The 17,442-nt window shown below is 41.7% G+C and overlaps 1 protein-coding gene across 2 annotated transcripts in view; it reads right to left on the bottom strand.

The window, feature by feature from the left end:
• SMIM14 (small integral membrane protein 14) overlaps window positions 1-17,442 on the bottom strand; it is a 78,832-nt gene that overhangs the window by 34,268 nt on the left and 27,122 nt on the right. For both annotated transcript variants that reach the window (XM_008017607.3, XM_008017606.3), the window contains exon 2: window positions 10,697-10,806. In XM_008017607.3, the coding sequence (XP_008015798.1) occupies window positions 10,697-10,771 (75 nt within the window). In that variant the 5' untranslated portion in view covers window positions 10,772-10,806. The remainder of the gene's footprint in view (window positions 1-10,696; window positions 10,807-17,442) is intronic.

The raw sequence follows: 17,442 nt of genomic DNA, 5'->3' as shown, positions 1-17,442 counted from the left end.
GACTACTAACAACAGGGTTTCACCATGTTGGCCAGGCTGGTCTCAAACTCCTGGCCTCAAGTGATCTGCCTGCCTCAGCCTCCCAAAGTGCTGGGATTACAGGCATGAGCCACCCCACCTGGCCCTATAATGTGTACTTTAAAATACCCCTACAATAACATAGGCAGAGAAGCTTAGTGACGTGGCTCACAACTGTAATCTTAGCACCTAAGGAGGGTGGAACAGGAGGAAGCTTGAGGCTAGGTGTGTGAGACCAGCCTAGGCAACACAGTGAGACCCCATCTCTACAAAAAAAAAAAAAAAATACAAAAATTAGCCAGGCACAATGGTGTGTACCTGTAGAACCAGCTACTCCAGAGGCTGAGGTGGGAGGATGGATTGAGCCCAGGAGTTCAAGGCTGAGTGATCTACTGTCACACCACTTCACTCCAGCCTGGGTGACACAATGAGACCCTGTCTCTTAAAATAAAAATAAAGGAAAAATACAGATAGATCAGAAAGATAGTCATTTGCCTCCTTTTTTTTTTTTTTTTTTGAGACAGGGTGTCTCACTTTGTTGCCCAGGCTAGTTTCTAAATTCTGCCTTCAAACAATCCTCCAGCCTCTGCCTCCCAAAGTGCTGAGATTATGAGCGTGATGAACCCAGCTAGATTTATATTCTTTGTACTAAAACTCACATATAAGCAGTGATGAGTGAGTAGTAAGAGAAGTGTCAACTGCTGTTAGTGCCCATAAAGCTTCATGAGAGGATACTTTTTTTTATTTTTATATATTTTTAAAAACATTCTGATGAGAACAAATCCTACCAATGTATAAATCAAGGTAAGAAGTTTTATGAGAATTATTGAACAGCTATATTGTAGTGTACATATAACTATGGTACATTTAAAGATTTTTTTCTTCAGTGAAAAAGTTTTCTGTAATTACATTTTTTTTTTTTTTTAGACAGAGTCTCACTCTGTTGCCCAGGCTAGAGTGCAGTGGCACAGTCTTGGCTCACTGCAACCTCTGCCTCCTGGGTTCAAGCCATTTTCCCACCTCAGCCTCCTGAGTAGCTGGGACTACAGGCACATGTCATCACACCTGGCTAGTTTTTTTATTTTCTGTAGAGAAGGGGTTTTGCCATGTTGCCCAGGCTGGTTTCAAACTCCTAGACTCAAGCGATCTGCCTGCCTCTGCCTCCTTTGGGAAGAGTGCTGAGTTCACAGGCATGAGTCACCATGCCAGGCCTGTAATTACTAATTTTTGTATATATCTGTATGAGATGTTTAGGAAGTTTTATTTTTAGGTTAATTATTTCAGTGGGTAATGCATTCATATGGTTTTAAAATATAAAAATACAGTGAAGAGTATGCCTCCTGCTCCTTCCTCCTACTCCTCTACCCCACCATTGATTGCATGTATAGTGCTTTTTTTTGTTTGTTTTCTTTGAGTTTAGCTCTTATTGCCCAGACTGGAGTGCAATAGCGTGTTCTCAGCTCACCACAACCTCCGCCTCCCAGGACCAAGTGATTCTCTTGCCTCAGCCTCCTGAGTAGCTGGGATTATAGGCATGTGCCACCACACTTGGCTATTTTCTCCATGTTGGTCAGGCTGGTCTCGAACTCCCGACCTCAGGTGATCCGCCCACCTCAGCCTCCCAAAGTGCTGGAATTACAGGCGTGAGCCACCGGGCCCAAATGCATATATAGTGCTTTTTAAGGTGCTTAAAGGAGGTCAACCGAGAAGAACACGATGCTGAAGAAACAGCCTGAAGCTAAATGGTCAGGATTGAACATGTCTCTGCCACTCTCTGGTCAGTTCCAACACCTGGGAAAAGTAACTTACTTCAGTTTCCTCATCTGTAAAAAGAAATCCTAGTTCTTACATCAGAGGTTTTCAATGGACTACATCCCCTTCAAGCCCGCCCCACTGTAACCCCTGTCTGAGGTATAGCCCTTTGAACCTTTTTTATGTATTTACAAACACATTGTACTGACTTCAACAATACACAAGCCTGCAAAGGCTTTTTATGGCACTCGCTAGCATTTCTCTGATACTTCTAAAACATCAGTTTATCAAATTCTCTTTGTATTTCTAATAATAGTTTTGCATTCTCACTGTCACCCAGGCTGGAGTACAGTGGTGCAATCGCACCTCATTGCAGCCTTGCTTCCCAGGCTCAAGCAATCCTCCGACCTCAGCCTCTGAAGTCACTGTGACTACAGGTGTGTGCCAACATGCCCAGCTAATTTTTGTAATTTTTGTAGAAACAGGATTTTGCCATACTTCCCAGGCTGGTCTTGAACTCCTAGGCTCAAACAATCTGCTTTTCCTTGGCCTCCCAAAGTGCTGGGATTACAGGCATGAGCCACGGTGCCTTGCCGAGGTTTCCTTTTTTTTTTTTTTTTTTTTTTAGCCTGCTTCTCCTCTCATTGGTTCCCCTATGCATCCAAATGACTCCCTAACATATTCTGGACATCTGAGAAGCAGGTTTTTGGTGGTTGTGATTGGCTTGCATCCTCCATGGCTTAAAAATGTCCTACCAGACATTCACAAAAATGAAAACCCTGAGCCTATAATCTAACCTCATCTGACAGAAAAATATAAAGCAATTTTTAGATGGTATTGACTTTTCAAGGAATTTAACTGGACTTTAGCATTTAAATCAGGGAAAATTGTACTTAGCTTTATTTAAAGCTCTACCAAGACCTGTCCTCCATTTCAAAAAGTCATTGTCACTGGTGGTTTTTGTTTTTGTTTTTGAAACGGAGTCTTGCTCTGTTGCCCAGGCTGGAGTGTGCAGTGGCACCATCTAAGCTCACTGCAACCTCCGCCTCTGGGATTCAAGCAATTCTCCTGCCTCGGCCTCCCGAGTAGCTGGGGTTATAAGCGCCTGCCACCACACCCAGCTAATTTTTGTATTTTTAGTAGAGACAGGGTTTCACTATGTTGGCCAGACTGTCACTGGAGGTATTTAAACCCAACAAAACAAACATGTACGAGTCTGCATTTATAACCATAATGTTCATGATTTTTCCTGTTTGTAAGTATTTACTTCAGCTTGTCTTCTAATGTAGCTGTACCTCACTACATCATGGTCCTTTTATTGTCTTCAACTACTTTGCCTGTTTTTCTGCTCACATTAGTGAAGAACTAGCTCAATGAACAGTTAGGGTATACAAACAGCTTCCCTAATCAAGGAAGTACGCAGGCAGGCTAAAGAGCCTCTTAACTCTCAAAGTGAGGAAGACTTCATTACAAGACTTTATAGTACATTTCATTCCAAAACCAAGCGTTTTTTCTCTTCCTTCCTACTTTATTTACAACCACTGTAGAGAGTCTGGGGTTTCCTTGGTTTCCCTCTTGGTCCTTAACATACAACTAGGAGTCCTCCCCCAGAAAAGTTTTCTACTTGTCTTAGACAACAACTCTTGTGGTTTTAGCCTGGTAGCAAAGGCCTAAGCCAGTTACTTTATATTGCATAGAAGGGAAAAGAGGACAACAGATCCAGCTACTCAGTAGACCTATTCCTCCTTTTTGCACTCACTGAAAGGTTTTGCTTTCTGTTTTGTTTGGTAGTTTTAATTGTTTTAGTTATTCATGTACACAATTTAGAGTCAAACAGTTCTATAAGGTTTGTTCTGAAAAATAGTAATTTTTCATCCTCCTACCCACTTCTCCCTCCAGAAGCAACCATTTTCAACTTTTAGCTGATTGTTTTACTGCTTACCTCCATGTCTTTTATATATAAATATGCATTATTGCAACTTCTTGATTTTTCCATGTTAAACAATATCCACAGACGTACCAGTATAGAGTGTGAAGATCTACTTCTCCCTGACCTCGTGTATACTTTCCATCCCCTAATAATGGTTGTATCATAAAGTTGTTTAGTTCAATACTCAATTATCACATTATTATAACTATATAAATGTTCTTCACAGTTGAGCCACACAGTAAACTATACTGTAATTACTTTTTCTTTTCTGTACCACTTCATGTGTTTCTTTAAAGTTAGTAAATTTTTTTGCATGTTTCTATGACTTTTCAAAACTTGTTCACAGTTCCCTAGATCACGAGATGTCTAGACTCACCAGGTATTGTACCAATTCATCTTTCTAAAGAAGTCTCTCCCAGAGCCATGTGACCTCCCTCCCCCGACTCCCCCGCAACCAAGCCAGCTCCCTGTAGTCCTGATGCACAGCTGCCACCCTGGGATGTCCCTTCACCATTATCCTGAAAGGTACTTTGTATCTCATCTGTGCTAGATCTGCTTTCTACACTCAAACTCCTAGTCTTCTTTCTTGGCTTATGCCTTCATTTCGGTGAAGAATAGTTCATCCTCTAGGAACTTTCTACAAAAGCATACTCCCCCAACTTGATTGAGAGATTGGCTGGATACAGAATGCTGGCTTGGTAATGATTTCCCTTCAGGATTTTGAAGCCACTGTGCCAATGCCTTTTAGTTTCCAGTTTTGCTGTTGAGAAATCTAAAGTCATTTAGATTCTTGACCCTTAGTATGTGACCTGTTTTCCAGGAACCTAGTAAGGGGGCCAGAATTGTTAGAACAAAGTGGGCAAAGGAGAAGAGTAGGGTGGAAGGGGACAGATCACACAGGGCTATGTAAATTTCGTTTTTTTACTCTGAGTCTCATGGAAGATACTATAGGATTCTGAGCAAAGGAGAAACATTACTGACTTCACTAAAATGGATCACTTCAACTGCTGTAGTGAGACTAAACTTGAAGGTGCTTGGGGGTAGCAAGAAGGCAGAAATAAGGTGATCCATAAAGTGGCTAAATGCAGCAATCCAGGCAAGAGATGACGGTAGATTAGACCAAGGTGTTGCATTGGAGGTGTGAAAAATGGCTGGATTCTGGATGTATTTTTAAGGTTGACCCAAAGGATGATTCTGCATCAGATGTGGGTTGAAAGAAGAGGGTAGGCCAGGCATGGTGGCTCACACCTGTAATCCCAGCACTTTGGGAGGCTGAGGCAGGTGGATCACGACATCAAGAGATTAAGACCATCCTGGCCAATATGGTGAAACCCCGTCTCTACTAAAATTATAAAAATTACCTGGGTGTGGTGGCACACGCCACCACACCCAGCTGAGGCAGGAGAATCACTTGAACTCAGGAGGCGGAGATTGCAGTGAGCCAAGATCGTGCCACTGCACTCCAGCCTAAACAACAGAGTGAGACTCCGTCTCAAAAACAACAACAACAACAAAAAAAAAAAAAAAAAAAAAAAAAACAGAGAGAGGGTAAAAGATACTTGAACCGAAATTGTTACCTGAACATTCAGAATACTGAAATAAATAGGGAAGACATAGGAATGTAAGCTTAGGGGCAAGATAAATTTGGTTACACACATGTCAAATTTAAAATGCCTATTAGTTTCCAAATGGAAAAGATGTGTCAACATCTGGATACACAAAAATCTGGAATCCAGAAGCATAAGCATCTTAGCCCAGCTGGCATTGGGGCATGACTTTGGTTCTAGTTTTGATCACTTACCCTCCCTTTTGTCCTATTTCCCATGCCAGGCTCTCCAATGTGAGCTACAAAATATTCTTTATTAACTCCTTTCTCAAACTCCTGGTCTCAAGTGATCTACCCGCCTCAGCCTCCCAAAGTGCTGGGATTACAGGCATGAGCCACCGTGTCCAGCCTAATGATCCAGAATGTCTATTACTCATAATGAAGAACCTTAACTGGTAACACTATTAAATCAGGAAAAGGGCCAGGTGTGGTGGCTCAAACCTGTAGTCCCAGCACTTTGGGAGGCCTAGGTCGCTGGATCACCTGAGGTCAGGAATTCGAGACCAGCCTGGCTAACATGGTGAATCCCCATCTCTAGTAAAAACACAGAAACTAGGCCGGGCACAGTGGTTCACGCTTGTAATCCCAGCACTTTGGGAGGCCAAGGCGGGTGGATCACCTGACATTAGGAGTTTGGGACCAGCCTGGCCAACATGGCGAAACCCCGTCTCTACCAAACATACAAAAATTAGCCGAGTGTGGCGGCGCCTATAGTGGAGGCTGAGGCAGGAGAATCGCTTGAATGCCAGAGGCAGAAGTTGCAGTGAGCCGAGATGGCGCCATTGCACTCCAGCCTGGGAAACAAGAACAAAACTCCGTCTCAAGAAAAAAAACAAACTAGCCAGGTGTGGTGCCATGTGCCTGTAATCCCAGCTACTCGGGAGGCTGAGGCAGGAGAATCGCTTGAACCCGTGAGGCGGACATTGCAGTGAGCAGAGATCGTGCCATTGCACTCCAGACTGGGTGACAGAGCGAGACTCCATCTCAAAATAAATAAATAAATAAAGCAGAAAAAGAAGTTTTAAATTGTGAATAAATACAATTTTATTTTAAAAATAAAAAATAGGGAATGTATATTCAAGGCAACTTGAATGTATGCTCCCAGAAAACAAAAAAAAATTTATTAAAAAAATTTTAACTTAGGCCAGGCGCGGTGGCTCACGCCTGTAATCCCAGCACTTTGGGAGGCCGAGGCGGGTGGATCACAAGGTCATGAGATCGAGACCACGGTGAAACCTCGTCTCTACTAAAAATACAAAAAAAAACTAGCCGGGCGTGGTGGCGGGTGCCTGTAGTCCCAGCTACTCCGGAGGCTGAGGCAGGAGAATGGCGTGAACCCGGGAGGCGGAGCTTGCAGTGAGCTGAGATCGCGCCGCTGCACTCCAGCCTGGGGAACAGAGTGAGACTCCATCTCAAAAAAAAAAAAAAAAAAAAAATTTAACGTAAGAGATTTATGTATCATACTCTTTACTTGAGCATTATTTATAGTAGTATATAGTATACTTTATTATTTATGAAAAGGAACTAATAATAAAATCCTAACTGCTCCTAAGTCATATATATTCCTTGGCAAAGCTCATCCATTTCCACAGAATAGGCAAAACTAAACCACAGCCCAGCATACAACTAATGAGCTAATCTGTAAATAATCATTAAAATCCTCAAGTGTCTCCAGGTGTCTACTTGCTATAAGAACTTTAAATTCTTAAAAAGTGATGATACTCTGGCCTTCAAAAAAACCCAATTACATTACATGAGGTCAAATGAGGTCAACAAAAAAACCCCAAAATTCCAAACTAGAACTTGAAATAAGATGTTACTCTATTACAAAGATAAATTAAATGTCCATTTTCAGAAAATGAGAATAAATCTGTTCTGTCGTCATACTGTATCAGTAACTACATCTGTGAGTTTCCTAAGCACACAGGGATTTAAATTCTCGTAGTTATAACAAACGGCAAAAAAATTATAACCGCAGATAAATTGCTTTTAAAATACAGACTGCCATCCCGGCTAACACGGTGAAACCCTGTCTCTTCTAAAAAAATACAAAAAACTAGCCGGGCGAGGTGGCGGGAGCCTGTAGTCCCAGCTACTCGGGAGGCTGAGGCAGGAGAATGGCGTAAACCTGGGAGGCGGAGCTTGCAGTGAGCTGAGATCCGGCCACTGCACTCCAGCCTGGGCGACAGAGAGAGACGCCGTCTCAAAAACAAAAAAAAAAAAATTCAGACTGGGAGTTTAGAGTTCTATAGAGCTGTCAGACAACAGGTACTAAGAAAAAAGGCCCTCTGAAGTATAAAAGTAGAAGATAACGGGATGAGGTGGGGTGCAGTGGCTCATGCCTATAATCCCAACACTTTGGGAGGCTAAGGTGGGAAGATCACTTAAGGACAGGAGTTCGAGACCAGCCTAGGCAACCTGGGGAGATCCCATCTCTACCAAAATGTAAAAAATTAGTTGGGCATGGTGGTGCATGCCTGTAATCCTAGCTACCTGGGAGGCTAAAGTGGAAGGATTGCTTGAGCCCAGGAGTTCAAGGTTGCAGTCAGCTATGACCACACCACTGCACTCTAGCCTGGGGGAAAGAATAAGACCCTGTCTCCAAAAAAAAAAAAAAAAAAAAGGCTAGTGCGGGACTCAGGCCTGTAATCCCAGCACTTTGGGATGGGGAGGTAAGCAGATCAATTGAGCTCAGGAGTTCAAGACCAGCCCGGGCAACATGGTGGAACCCCACCGCCTCTACAAAAAAAAAAAAAAAAAAAAAAAAAAAATTAGCCAGGTGTGGTGGCTGGTGCCTGTGGTCCTAGCTACTCAGGAGACTGAGGTAGGAGGACTGCTTGAGCCCAAGAGACAGAGGTTGCAGTGAGCAGAGATCATGCCACTGCCCTACAGCCTGTGTGACAGCAAAATCATGTCTCAAAAAAAATGATGATAACGGATGTATGAGAGGTTGAAAAGCCTATCAGAAAAGAATATTGGCTGGGCACAGTGGCTCACGCCTGTAATCCCAGCACTTTGGGAGGCCAAGGCAGGCAGATCACCTGAGGTCAGGAGTTCGAGACCAGCCTGGCCAACATGGTAAAACCCTATCTCTACTAAAAATATAAAAAACAGCTCGGCGTGGTGGCAGGCACCTGTAATCCCAGCTGCTCGGGAGGCTGAGGCATGAGAATCATTTGAATGCAGGAGGCAGAGGTTGCAGTGAGCCAAGATTGGGTCATTGCACTCCAGCCTGGGCAACAGAGCGAGACTCCATGTCAAAAAACAAACAAACAAAAACTATCGGCTTGTTGCTTCATAAACAAATATTCTCTCCTTAGACTCATCTATTTTTACATAAAGTTATCAGTGCCATCACATTACCATTATATTTCTATGCCCTCAAGAGTCTGATGTAATGTATAAGTTCTTATTTTATTCCTTTCCTTCTGAGGCATTCTTAAGGATCCCAAGTTCTAGTGCATGCTGACTCTAAAAAAGTACCTCACTGACAAGAAACACATTTCTGATCACTACATGTAGCAACACTGAGCCAGCAGAACACCTGCTTATTAGTTACTGACAACTCAAATATTTGAGCAAATGTTTGTACCTACCTTTATTAACTGACATACAAGAGTATTCTAAAACAATAAAATGTCGTTCCAGGTTGAGTATCCCTAATCTGAAACCTTCAAAATGCTTCAAAATCTGAAATTTTTTGAGCACCAACATGATGCTCAAAGGAAATGCTCTTTGGAGCATTTTGGATTTTCAGATGAGGGATGTCAAACCAGTAAGTATAATGCAAATATTCCCAAATGCTTTAATCCAAAACACCTCTGGTCCCAAGCATTTCAGATAAGCGATACTCAACCAGTATAATGTATAATATAAGAATATACTTCACTGTAAATAATGGTCAAATTTTTCCTTTTGCACATAAAAAGTATAAAGTATAATATAAACGGCCCTGTATTTAAGCTTTTAGACTCCACTACAATCGACTCAATGAAACTATTCAAATCCTGTTGTTCTGAAATCTACCTCTGTCAAATAACTGATTTGTTTTCAGAAATGCTTTACATAGGCTGGGCTCAGTGGCTCATGCCTGTAATCCCAGCACTTTTGGGGGTCGAGGTTGGCAGATCACCTGAGGTCAGGAGTTCAAGACCTGACCAAAAAAGTGAAACCCGGTCTCTACTAAAAATACAAAAATTAGCTGGGCATGGTGGTGCGCACCTGCAATCCCACCTACTTGTGAAGCTGAGGCAGGAGAATCACTTGAACCCACGAGGTGGAGGTTACAGTGAGCCGAGATCGCACCACTGCATTCCAGCCTGGGTGACTCTGTCTCAAAAAAAAAAAAAAAAAAAAGAAATGCTTTACACAGAGATTTGTATTGTCATGCCGTATGTTGGTGTAGGATTTGAACTATATCATAACAGGAACTGTCAATAGCAGCTTAGCAGGCAAACAAGCTCCACACAGCTAAAAACAATTTTATTTATATTGATATAAAGTAGAAAAGGCAACATACGTATGTGTTATCTACCCATGATGGCAAATTTCACCAACATAAATCTGCCATAAAGACAGTAGTCTGGGCTGGGGAGGTGGATCACACCTGCATTCCCAGTACTTTGGGGGGCCAAGGCAGGCAGAACACTTGAGGTCAGGAGTTTGAGACCAGCCTGGGCAACATGGTGAAACCCAGTCTCTAGTAAAAATGCAAATATTAGCCAGGCGTGGTGGCACACTCCTATAGTCCCAGCTACTTGGGAGGCTGAGGCAGGAGAATCGCTTGAACTCAGGAGGTGGAGGCTGCAGTGAGCTGACATGGTACCACTACACTCCAGCCTGGGCAATAGAGCGAGACTCCATCTCAAAAAATAATAGTAATAATAAAGACGGTAGTCTGTTTTCATCTCTAATGAAATAATTGCTAGCAAATTTTTTTTTTTTTTTTTGAGACGCAGTCTCATTCTGTTGCCCAGGCTAGAGTGCAGTGGCATGATCTCAGCTCACTACAACCTCTGCCTCCTGGGTTCAAGCAATTCTTCTGCCTCAGCCTTCTGAGTAGCTGTGATTAAAAGTGTGTGCCACCATGCCTGGCAAATTTTTATATTTTTAGTAGAGATGGGATTTTGCTTTGTTGGCCAAGCTGGTCTCAAACTCCTGAGCTCAAGTGATCCGCCCACCTCGGCTTTCCAAAGTGCTAGGATTACAGGTGTGAGCCACTGTACCCGGCCACATTTTAATCATTACAACTTAAACAAATGTGGAATTTCAATTATGAAATACTTTTTAGTGACCATCAGATGAAAACCCTCCAATAACCAGTATTTTCATGCAAAGAGGATACAAGGGATACAGATCAGTTCGGAATAGGATTGTCCTATTCATCTCACCAGATTGATCAGTCTTCTCATTGCATGTTCATGAGAGCAAACACATTCACAGGGATCGAATCCACCTTCTGCCATGATTACCCAGCTTGATTTTACTTGACTGTTTAAATCTGGTAAGAAGGAAAAAATACTGTAAGTCTACTATTCAGAATTACTCTTTATCTTGAGCTGTGAAAAATCCTGACATTGTATACATTCACAATAGTTTTACTAAACTATGTATAGTTCGTATTTCTTAATGACCTGTATCAATTTATTAATCCTATATGAATTATGAATCTATACAGGTGATTGGCTACCCCTTCTGCCATCAGCCTATAAATACAAATGTCTTTAATGCTCTAAACTGGCCCCACCTTTGATGCTGATGATGCTAGAACATACTCTGCTTAATTATTCAGTTATTTGACTTTATTAGCTCCAGTATGCAAATAATTTAAACCAGCCTTTACGCCCACCAAGAAAGACATGTGAAAAGGTATCTAAAATGATACCAAGGTTTATGGGGGGAAATTAATGACATAGCTAAGAAATCGCTAGGTAGATTTCGAAAAATAAAGAGAAACAAATGAGAGGTCGAGATGGAGTATTGGCAACCAGATTTACTGTTCTGCCTAAAACAATTTTTTAAAAACTAGACAAAATACATGAAACAATTATTTTTATGCATATATATATATATATATATATTTTTTTTTTTTTTTAGACAGAGTCTCACTCTGTCACCCAGGCTGGAGTACAGTGGTGTGATCTCGGCTCACTGCAACCTCCACCTCCTGGGTTCAAGTGATTCTCCTGCCTCAGCTTCCTGAGTAGCTGGGATTACAGGCGCACACCACGCCCAGCTAATTTTCGTATTTTTAGTAGAGATGGGGTTTTCCCATGTTGGCCAGGGTGGTCTCAAACTCCTGACCTCAGGTGATCTGCCTGCCTCGGCCTCCCAAAGTGCTGGGATTACAAGTGTGAGCCACAATGCCTAGCCAGAAACAATTGTTTTTAAGACATTAAGGCCAGGCATGATAGCTCACTCCTGTAATTCCAGCACTTTGGGAGGCTGAGGAGGGAGGATCACCTGAGCCCAGGAGTTTGAGACCAACCTGAGAAACCTAGTGAGACCTCATCTCTAAAAATAATTTAAAAATTAGTCGGGCACTGTGGCAGTGGCACACACCTGGGGTCCCAGCTACTCAGAAGGCTGAGGTGGGAGGATTGTTTGAGCCCAGGCAGTCAAGGCTGCAATAAGCCATGATCATGCCACTGCATTCCAGCCTGGGCAACATAGTGAGTTCACATTTAAAAAAAAAAAAAAAAAAAAAAAAAAGGGCCAGGCACGGTGGCTCACACCTGTAATCCCAGCACTTTGGGATGCCGAGGTGGGTGGATCACAAGGTCAGGAGATAGAGGCCATCCTGGCCAACATGGTGAAACCCCATCTCTACTAAAACCACAAAAATTAGCCAGGCGTGGCAGTGGGTGCCTGTAGTCCCAGCTACTCAGGAGGCTGAGACAGGAGAATCGCTTGAACCCGGGAGGCAGAGGCTGCAGTGAGCCAAGATTGCGCCACTGCACTCCAGCCTGGCGACAGGGCAAGACTCCATCAAAAAAAAAAAAAAAAAAAAGACATCAAACATGAGGCTACAAAGAATAGTGATACCTCACAGACGGAAAAACAAATGAGGTGAGCCCTATCACTGGCCCAGTTTACTGCCTCAAGGAGACTCTAGGCCCAAGTACGGGGTGGGAAAACCCAGACCAGAGCCCAGTGGTATCCCTAAGTTGGGGAGAAGAAACTAGAAGAATGACTATATTAAGGAGAGACATTAAAGATAGTAAAATTATCCAATTGGACTTGTAGAGATTAAAACAATAGTGTCTGAGATGAAAAATATACCAGATGGGTTTAACAGCATATTAGACATTACAGAAGAAAAGATTACTGAACTTGAAGACATAATAACAGTAGCTATCAAAAATGAAATAACAGAAAAAAGGGTGGATAAACCAGTAGTCCCAGCTACTTGGGTGGGTGGGACAGGAGAACCATTTGAGCTCAGGAGTTCAAGGCCAGCCTGAGCAACAAAGTGAGAACCCATCTCTGAAAAAATAAACAAAACATACATAGGCCATTAGTGAGCTGTGGGACAACTTCAAATGGTCTAATATATGTGAATTGTGGCCACATCTATCAAAACTTATCAAATTGTATATTTAAATGTGCATAGTTTATTGTTTATCAATTATATCTCAATAACAAGTAAAATTAATGCTTATATACAGCATTAGTCACGGAAAACCATTCTGGTTAAAAGATGGAATAGGTAGATCAATAAAACAATTCATAAATTAACTTAAAGGAACTTAGTTCATTCACTCAAAAATATTTAGTGCTTGTGCTAGGCCTATTAGAAATTTAAAAGTAGGCTGAGCATGGTGGCTCATACCTGTATCCTAGCACTTGGGAGGCTGTGGCAAGAGGATCACTTGAGCTCAGGAGTTTGAGAATAGCCTGAGCAACATAGTGAGACCTCATCTCTATAAAAAGAAAAAAGAAATTTAAAGTAAGCAAAAACTGATAGTTCTTACCCTAATAGTGTTCACATTCTAGTAGTAAAGATACTAATCTAAATGTTATTAAAATTATAAATATAAACTGATAAATGCTATAAAAGATAAATGAAAGAGTGAAAAAGACAACTCCCAGAATGGATATTTGCAAATCATGTGTCCGATAAAGGTTTAATATTCACAATATATAAAGAATTCCTATAACTCAATAACAAAAGATAAGCATTTTAAAAATGGCAAATAACTTGAACAGACATTTATTCAAAGAAAATATACAAATGGCCATTAATTATATTAGAAATGCTTAAAGTCAGTAATCATTAGGGAGATGCAAATCAAAACCACAGTTAGATACCACTTCATACCTACTAGTATGGCCATAATCAAAATGGAAAATAAGTAATGTGGAAAAATTAGAACCCTCACATAACCCTCATGTAAAATGGTGGTGTGGCTGCTGTGGAAAATAGTTTGACAGTTCCTCAAAAGTTAAACACAGATTATCATAAGACTCAACAATTCTACTCATAGGTATATACCTAAAAGATTTGAAAACATGGACTCAAGATTGGGCATGGTGGCTCACGCCTGTAATCCCAGCACTTTTGAAAGCTGAGGTGGGAGGATCACTCGAGCCCAGGCAACACGGTAAGAAAGACCCTGTCTCTATTTATAAACAATAACAAAAAAAGAAAACATAAACTCCAACAGATACTTATTTACCAAATAGTCACAGCAGCATTGTTTGCAATAGGCAAGAGACAGAAACAACCCAAGTGCCCATCAACTGAAAAAATGGATAAACAAAATGTGGTGTACACATACAATGGGGATATTCAGCTGTAAAAAGGAATGAAGTTCTGATATGTGTTACAACATGAAGGAACTCTGAAAACATTCATCAACCTGAAATTAGCCAGACAAAAAATAATATGGTATGATTCAATTTATATGAAATATCTAGCTAGAATAGGCAAATTCATGGAGACAGGAAGTAGAATGGTGACTTCCAGGGACTTAAGGAAGAAAGAAATGGGGAGTTACTGCTTAACGAGTAGAGTTTGTATCTGTGGTAATAAAAAAGTTTTCAAAATGATGGTGATGATTGTACAACACTGTGAATGTAATTAATGTCATCAAATTGTACACTTTAAAACTGGTTAAAACTGCAAATTTTGTTATATTTTACCCCAATAAAAACAATCACTCTAGCTGCCTAGAGCTGGAAGTTTGCAGGGGAAATAGGGAGTGACTGCTAACGTGTATAGGCTCTTTTAGGGGCTGAAAAAAATGTTCTATGGTGATAATCACACAACTCTGTGAATATACTAAAAGCCACTGTACTGTACATTTTATTAATTTATTTTTTTGAGTTGGAGTCTTGCTCTGTCACCTGGGCTGGAGTGCAGTGACATGATCTCGGCTCACTGAAACCTCCACCTCCTGAGTTCAAGCAATTCTCCTGCCTCAGTCTCCCGAGTAGCTGGGACTACAGGCGCGTGCCACCATGCCTGGCTAATTTTTTGTATTTTTTTTTTTTAGTAGAGACAGTGTTTCACCATGTTAGCCAGGATGGTCTCGAACTCCTGACCTAGTGATTTGCCTGCCTCGGCCTCCCAAAGTGCTGGGATTACAGGCATGAGCCACCGTGCCCAGCCTGTATTGTACATTTTACATGGGTGCATTGTATGGTATGTGAATCATATCTCAAAAAAGCTGTTATATAAATGGTGCCTAGAGAGCACATACACATTCTAAACTCATCTGGAGTGTCAGAGATTTTACTGAAGAAATTAACTAGGAGTTGAGAATGGAGGAATGAGTTAAATACATTAGGGTGAGGTAGAGGTAGAAGGTGTGAGACTTGGGGGTGGAGGGCATTCTAGACACAAAGGGAAAGTAATACGAAGGTCCTTAATGAGTAAGAGTATGACACATTGGAGGAACTGAAAGAAAGCCACAATGTGCTAGAATCCAGAGAGCAGAGTGGTTTAACATGAGACAGGAGAGGTCAGAGGGAGTCATGCCACGAAGGGTCTTTCAGGCCATGTTCATGATTAGGTCGTTACCCCAAGAGTAATGTGAAGAACAACATGAAGCAATGTGCTTTCATCCTGGTATGTTCTAAAAAGACCACCTTAGCTGCACGATGGAAAACTGAGAAAAGGGAAGCCACAGTATGTAGAGGGAACCTAGTTAAAATGCTTTTTCAACAGATCAGTGACAATGGTGGGGCTCCCTGGAGAACGATATTTTAACGACAGCATATTGAATCACTGGAAGGAAGACAAGTTATTTCCTAAATCATGTTAGCTCCCTCCCTATTCTCATTCTTTATGCCAAAATAAATTCTAGACACATGAGTGATTTAACTTTTTATTTTGAGACAAGGTCTGGCTCTGTTGCCCAGGCTGGAGTGCAGTGGCATGAACACCCCTCACTGCAGCCTCAACCTCCCAGGCTCAAGTGATCCTTCCCTCTCAGCCTCCCAAGTAGCTAGGACCACAGGTACACACCCCACCTTGCTAGTTTTAAATTTTCTATAAAGATGGGGTCTCCCTATGTTGCCCAGGCTGGTCTTGAACTCTTGAGCTCAAGTGATCCTCCCTCCTTAGCCTCCCAAAGTGCTGAAATTACAGGTGTGAGCCACCACGCCTGGCCCAGTTTAACTTTTAAAAATGAAGTCACACATAAAATTAGTCAACTACAGCAACAGATTAGAATACAGTATTCACAAACTGACCCATGATTTTACTGAAATTTAGAATATGCAAAAGGTGCCATTTAAAAACATGGATTATTTAATAAATGGCAGGGTAACTGTCTTTTTTTTTTTTTTTAAGGTAAACTGTGACACACACATAAAGCACTGGAGGCCTGAGCAATATAGTAAGACCCCATTTCTACAAAAAAAAATTTTTTTTAATTAGCTGGGTGTGGTGGCGTGTACCTATAGTTCTAACTACTCTGGAGGCTGAAGTGGGAAGATCACTTGAGCCCAGGAGTTTGAGACCATTGTGAGCTATGATGACATCACTGCACTCCAGCCTGAGTGACAGAACTAGACCTAGTCTCTTAAAAAAAAAACAAAAACTGGCCGGGCGCGGTGGCTCAAGCCTGTAATCCCAGCACTTTGGGAGGCCGAGACGGGTGGATCACGAGGTCAGGAGATCGAGACCATCCTGGCTCACACGGTGAAACCCTGTCTCTACTAAAAAATACAAAAATTAGCCGGGCGCGGTGGCGGGCGCCTGTAGTCCCAGCTACTCAGGAGGCTGAGGCAGGAGAATGGCGTGAACCCGGGAGGTGGAGCTTGCAGTGAGCTGAGATCCGGCTACTGCACTCCAGCCTGGGCGACAGAGCGAGACTCCGCCTCAAAAAAAAAAAAAAAAACAAAAACAAAAACTGAAAGAACATACATCAGACTTAATATGTGAATAGCTCTGGGGAAGAGAATATAATTTGGGGGAACAGAGTTTCACTGTCAATTTTTACATTTCTTATGAGCATGTATTTATGTATTAAGACTTCTAAAATACAAATTTTAATTTTAAAAAGCCACACATATATAATTACAAGAAGATGACTGGGATACATATAGAATATAAGTCCAAGAAACCATGAAGGAAAGGACCAATAATTTTAACGACCAAAACCAATAAAAGTTTCTATAAAACCAAAAATATACCATAAAATGAAAAGACAACAAACTTGAAAAACCATGTGCAATATCAGGGCTAGTTTCCTTAATTTACAGAGAACTCTGAAAAAATCAGTATGAAAATGGCAACCTAGTAGAAAAGTGAGCGAAGATTACATTCACAGGATAATACAGAGCCAATAAGCAAATACAAAATGGAAGTGTAAATCAAAACAATCTTACACGTATCAGGAGATTGGTAAAATTAATTCATCCAGCCAGGCACAGTGGCTCAGGCCTGAAATCCCAGCACTTTGGCAGGCCAAGGCAGGCCTCACCTGAGGTCAGGAGTTCGAGACAAGCCTGGCCGACATGACAAAACCCCGTGTCTACTAAAAATACAAAAATTAGCTGGGCATGGTGGTGGGTGCCTGAAATCCCTGCTACTCGGGAGACTGAAGCAGGAGAATCACTTGAACTCAGGGGGTGGAGGTTGCAATGACCCAAGATAGTGCCAATTCACTCCAGCCTGAGCAACAGA

The sequence above is a fragment of the Chlorocebus sabaeus genome, chromosome 27 (genome assembly GCF_047675955.1).
Source record: "Chlorocebus sabaeus isolate Y175 chromosome 27, mChlSab1.0.hap1, whole genome shotgun sequence".
In the NCBI taxonomy this organism is placed as follows: Eukaryota; Metazoa; Chordata; class Mammalia; order Primates; family Cercopithecidae; genus Chlorocebus; species Chlorocebus sabaeus.
This window is presented reverse-complemented; position numbering and strand designations above follow the sequence as displayed.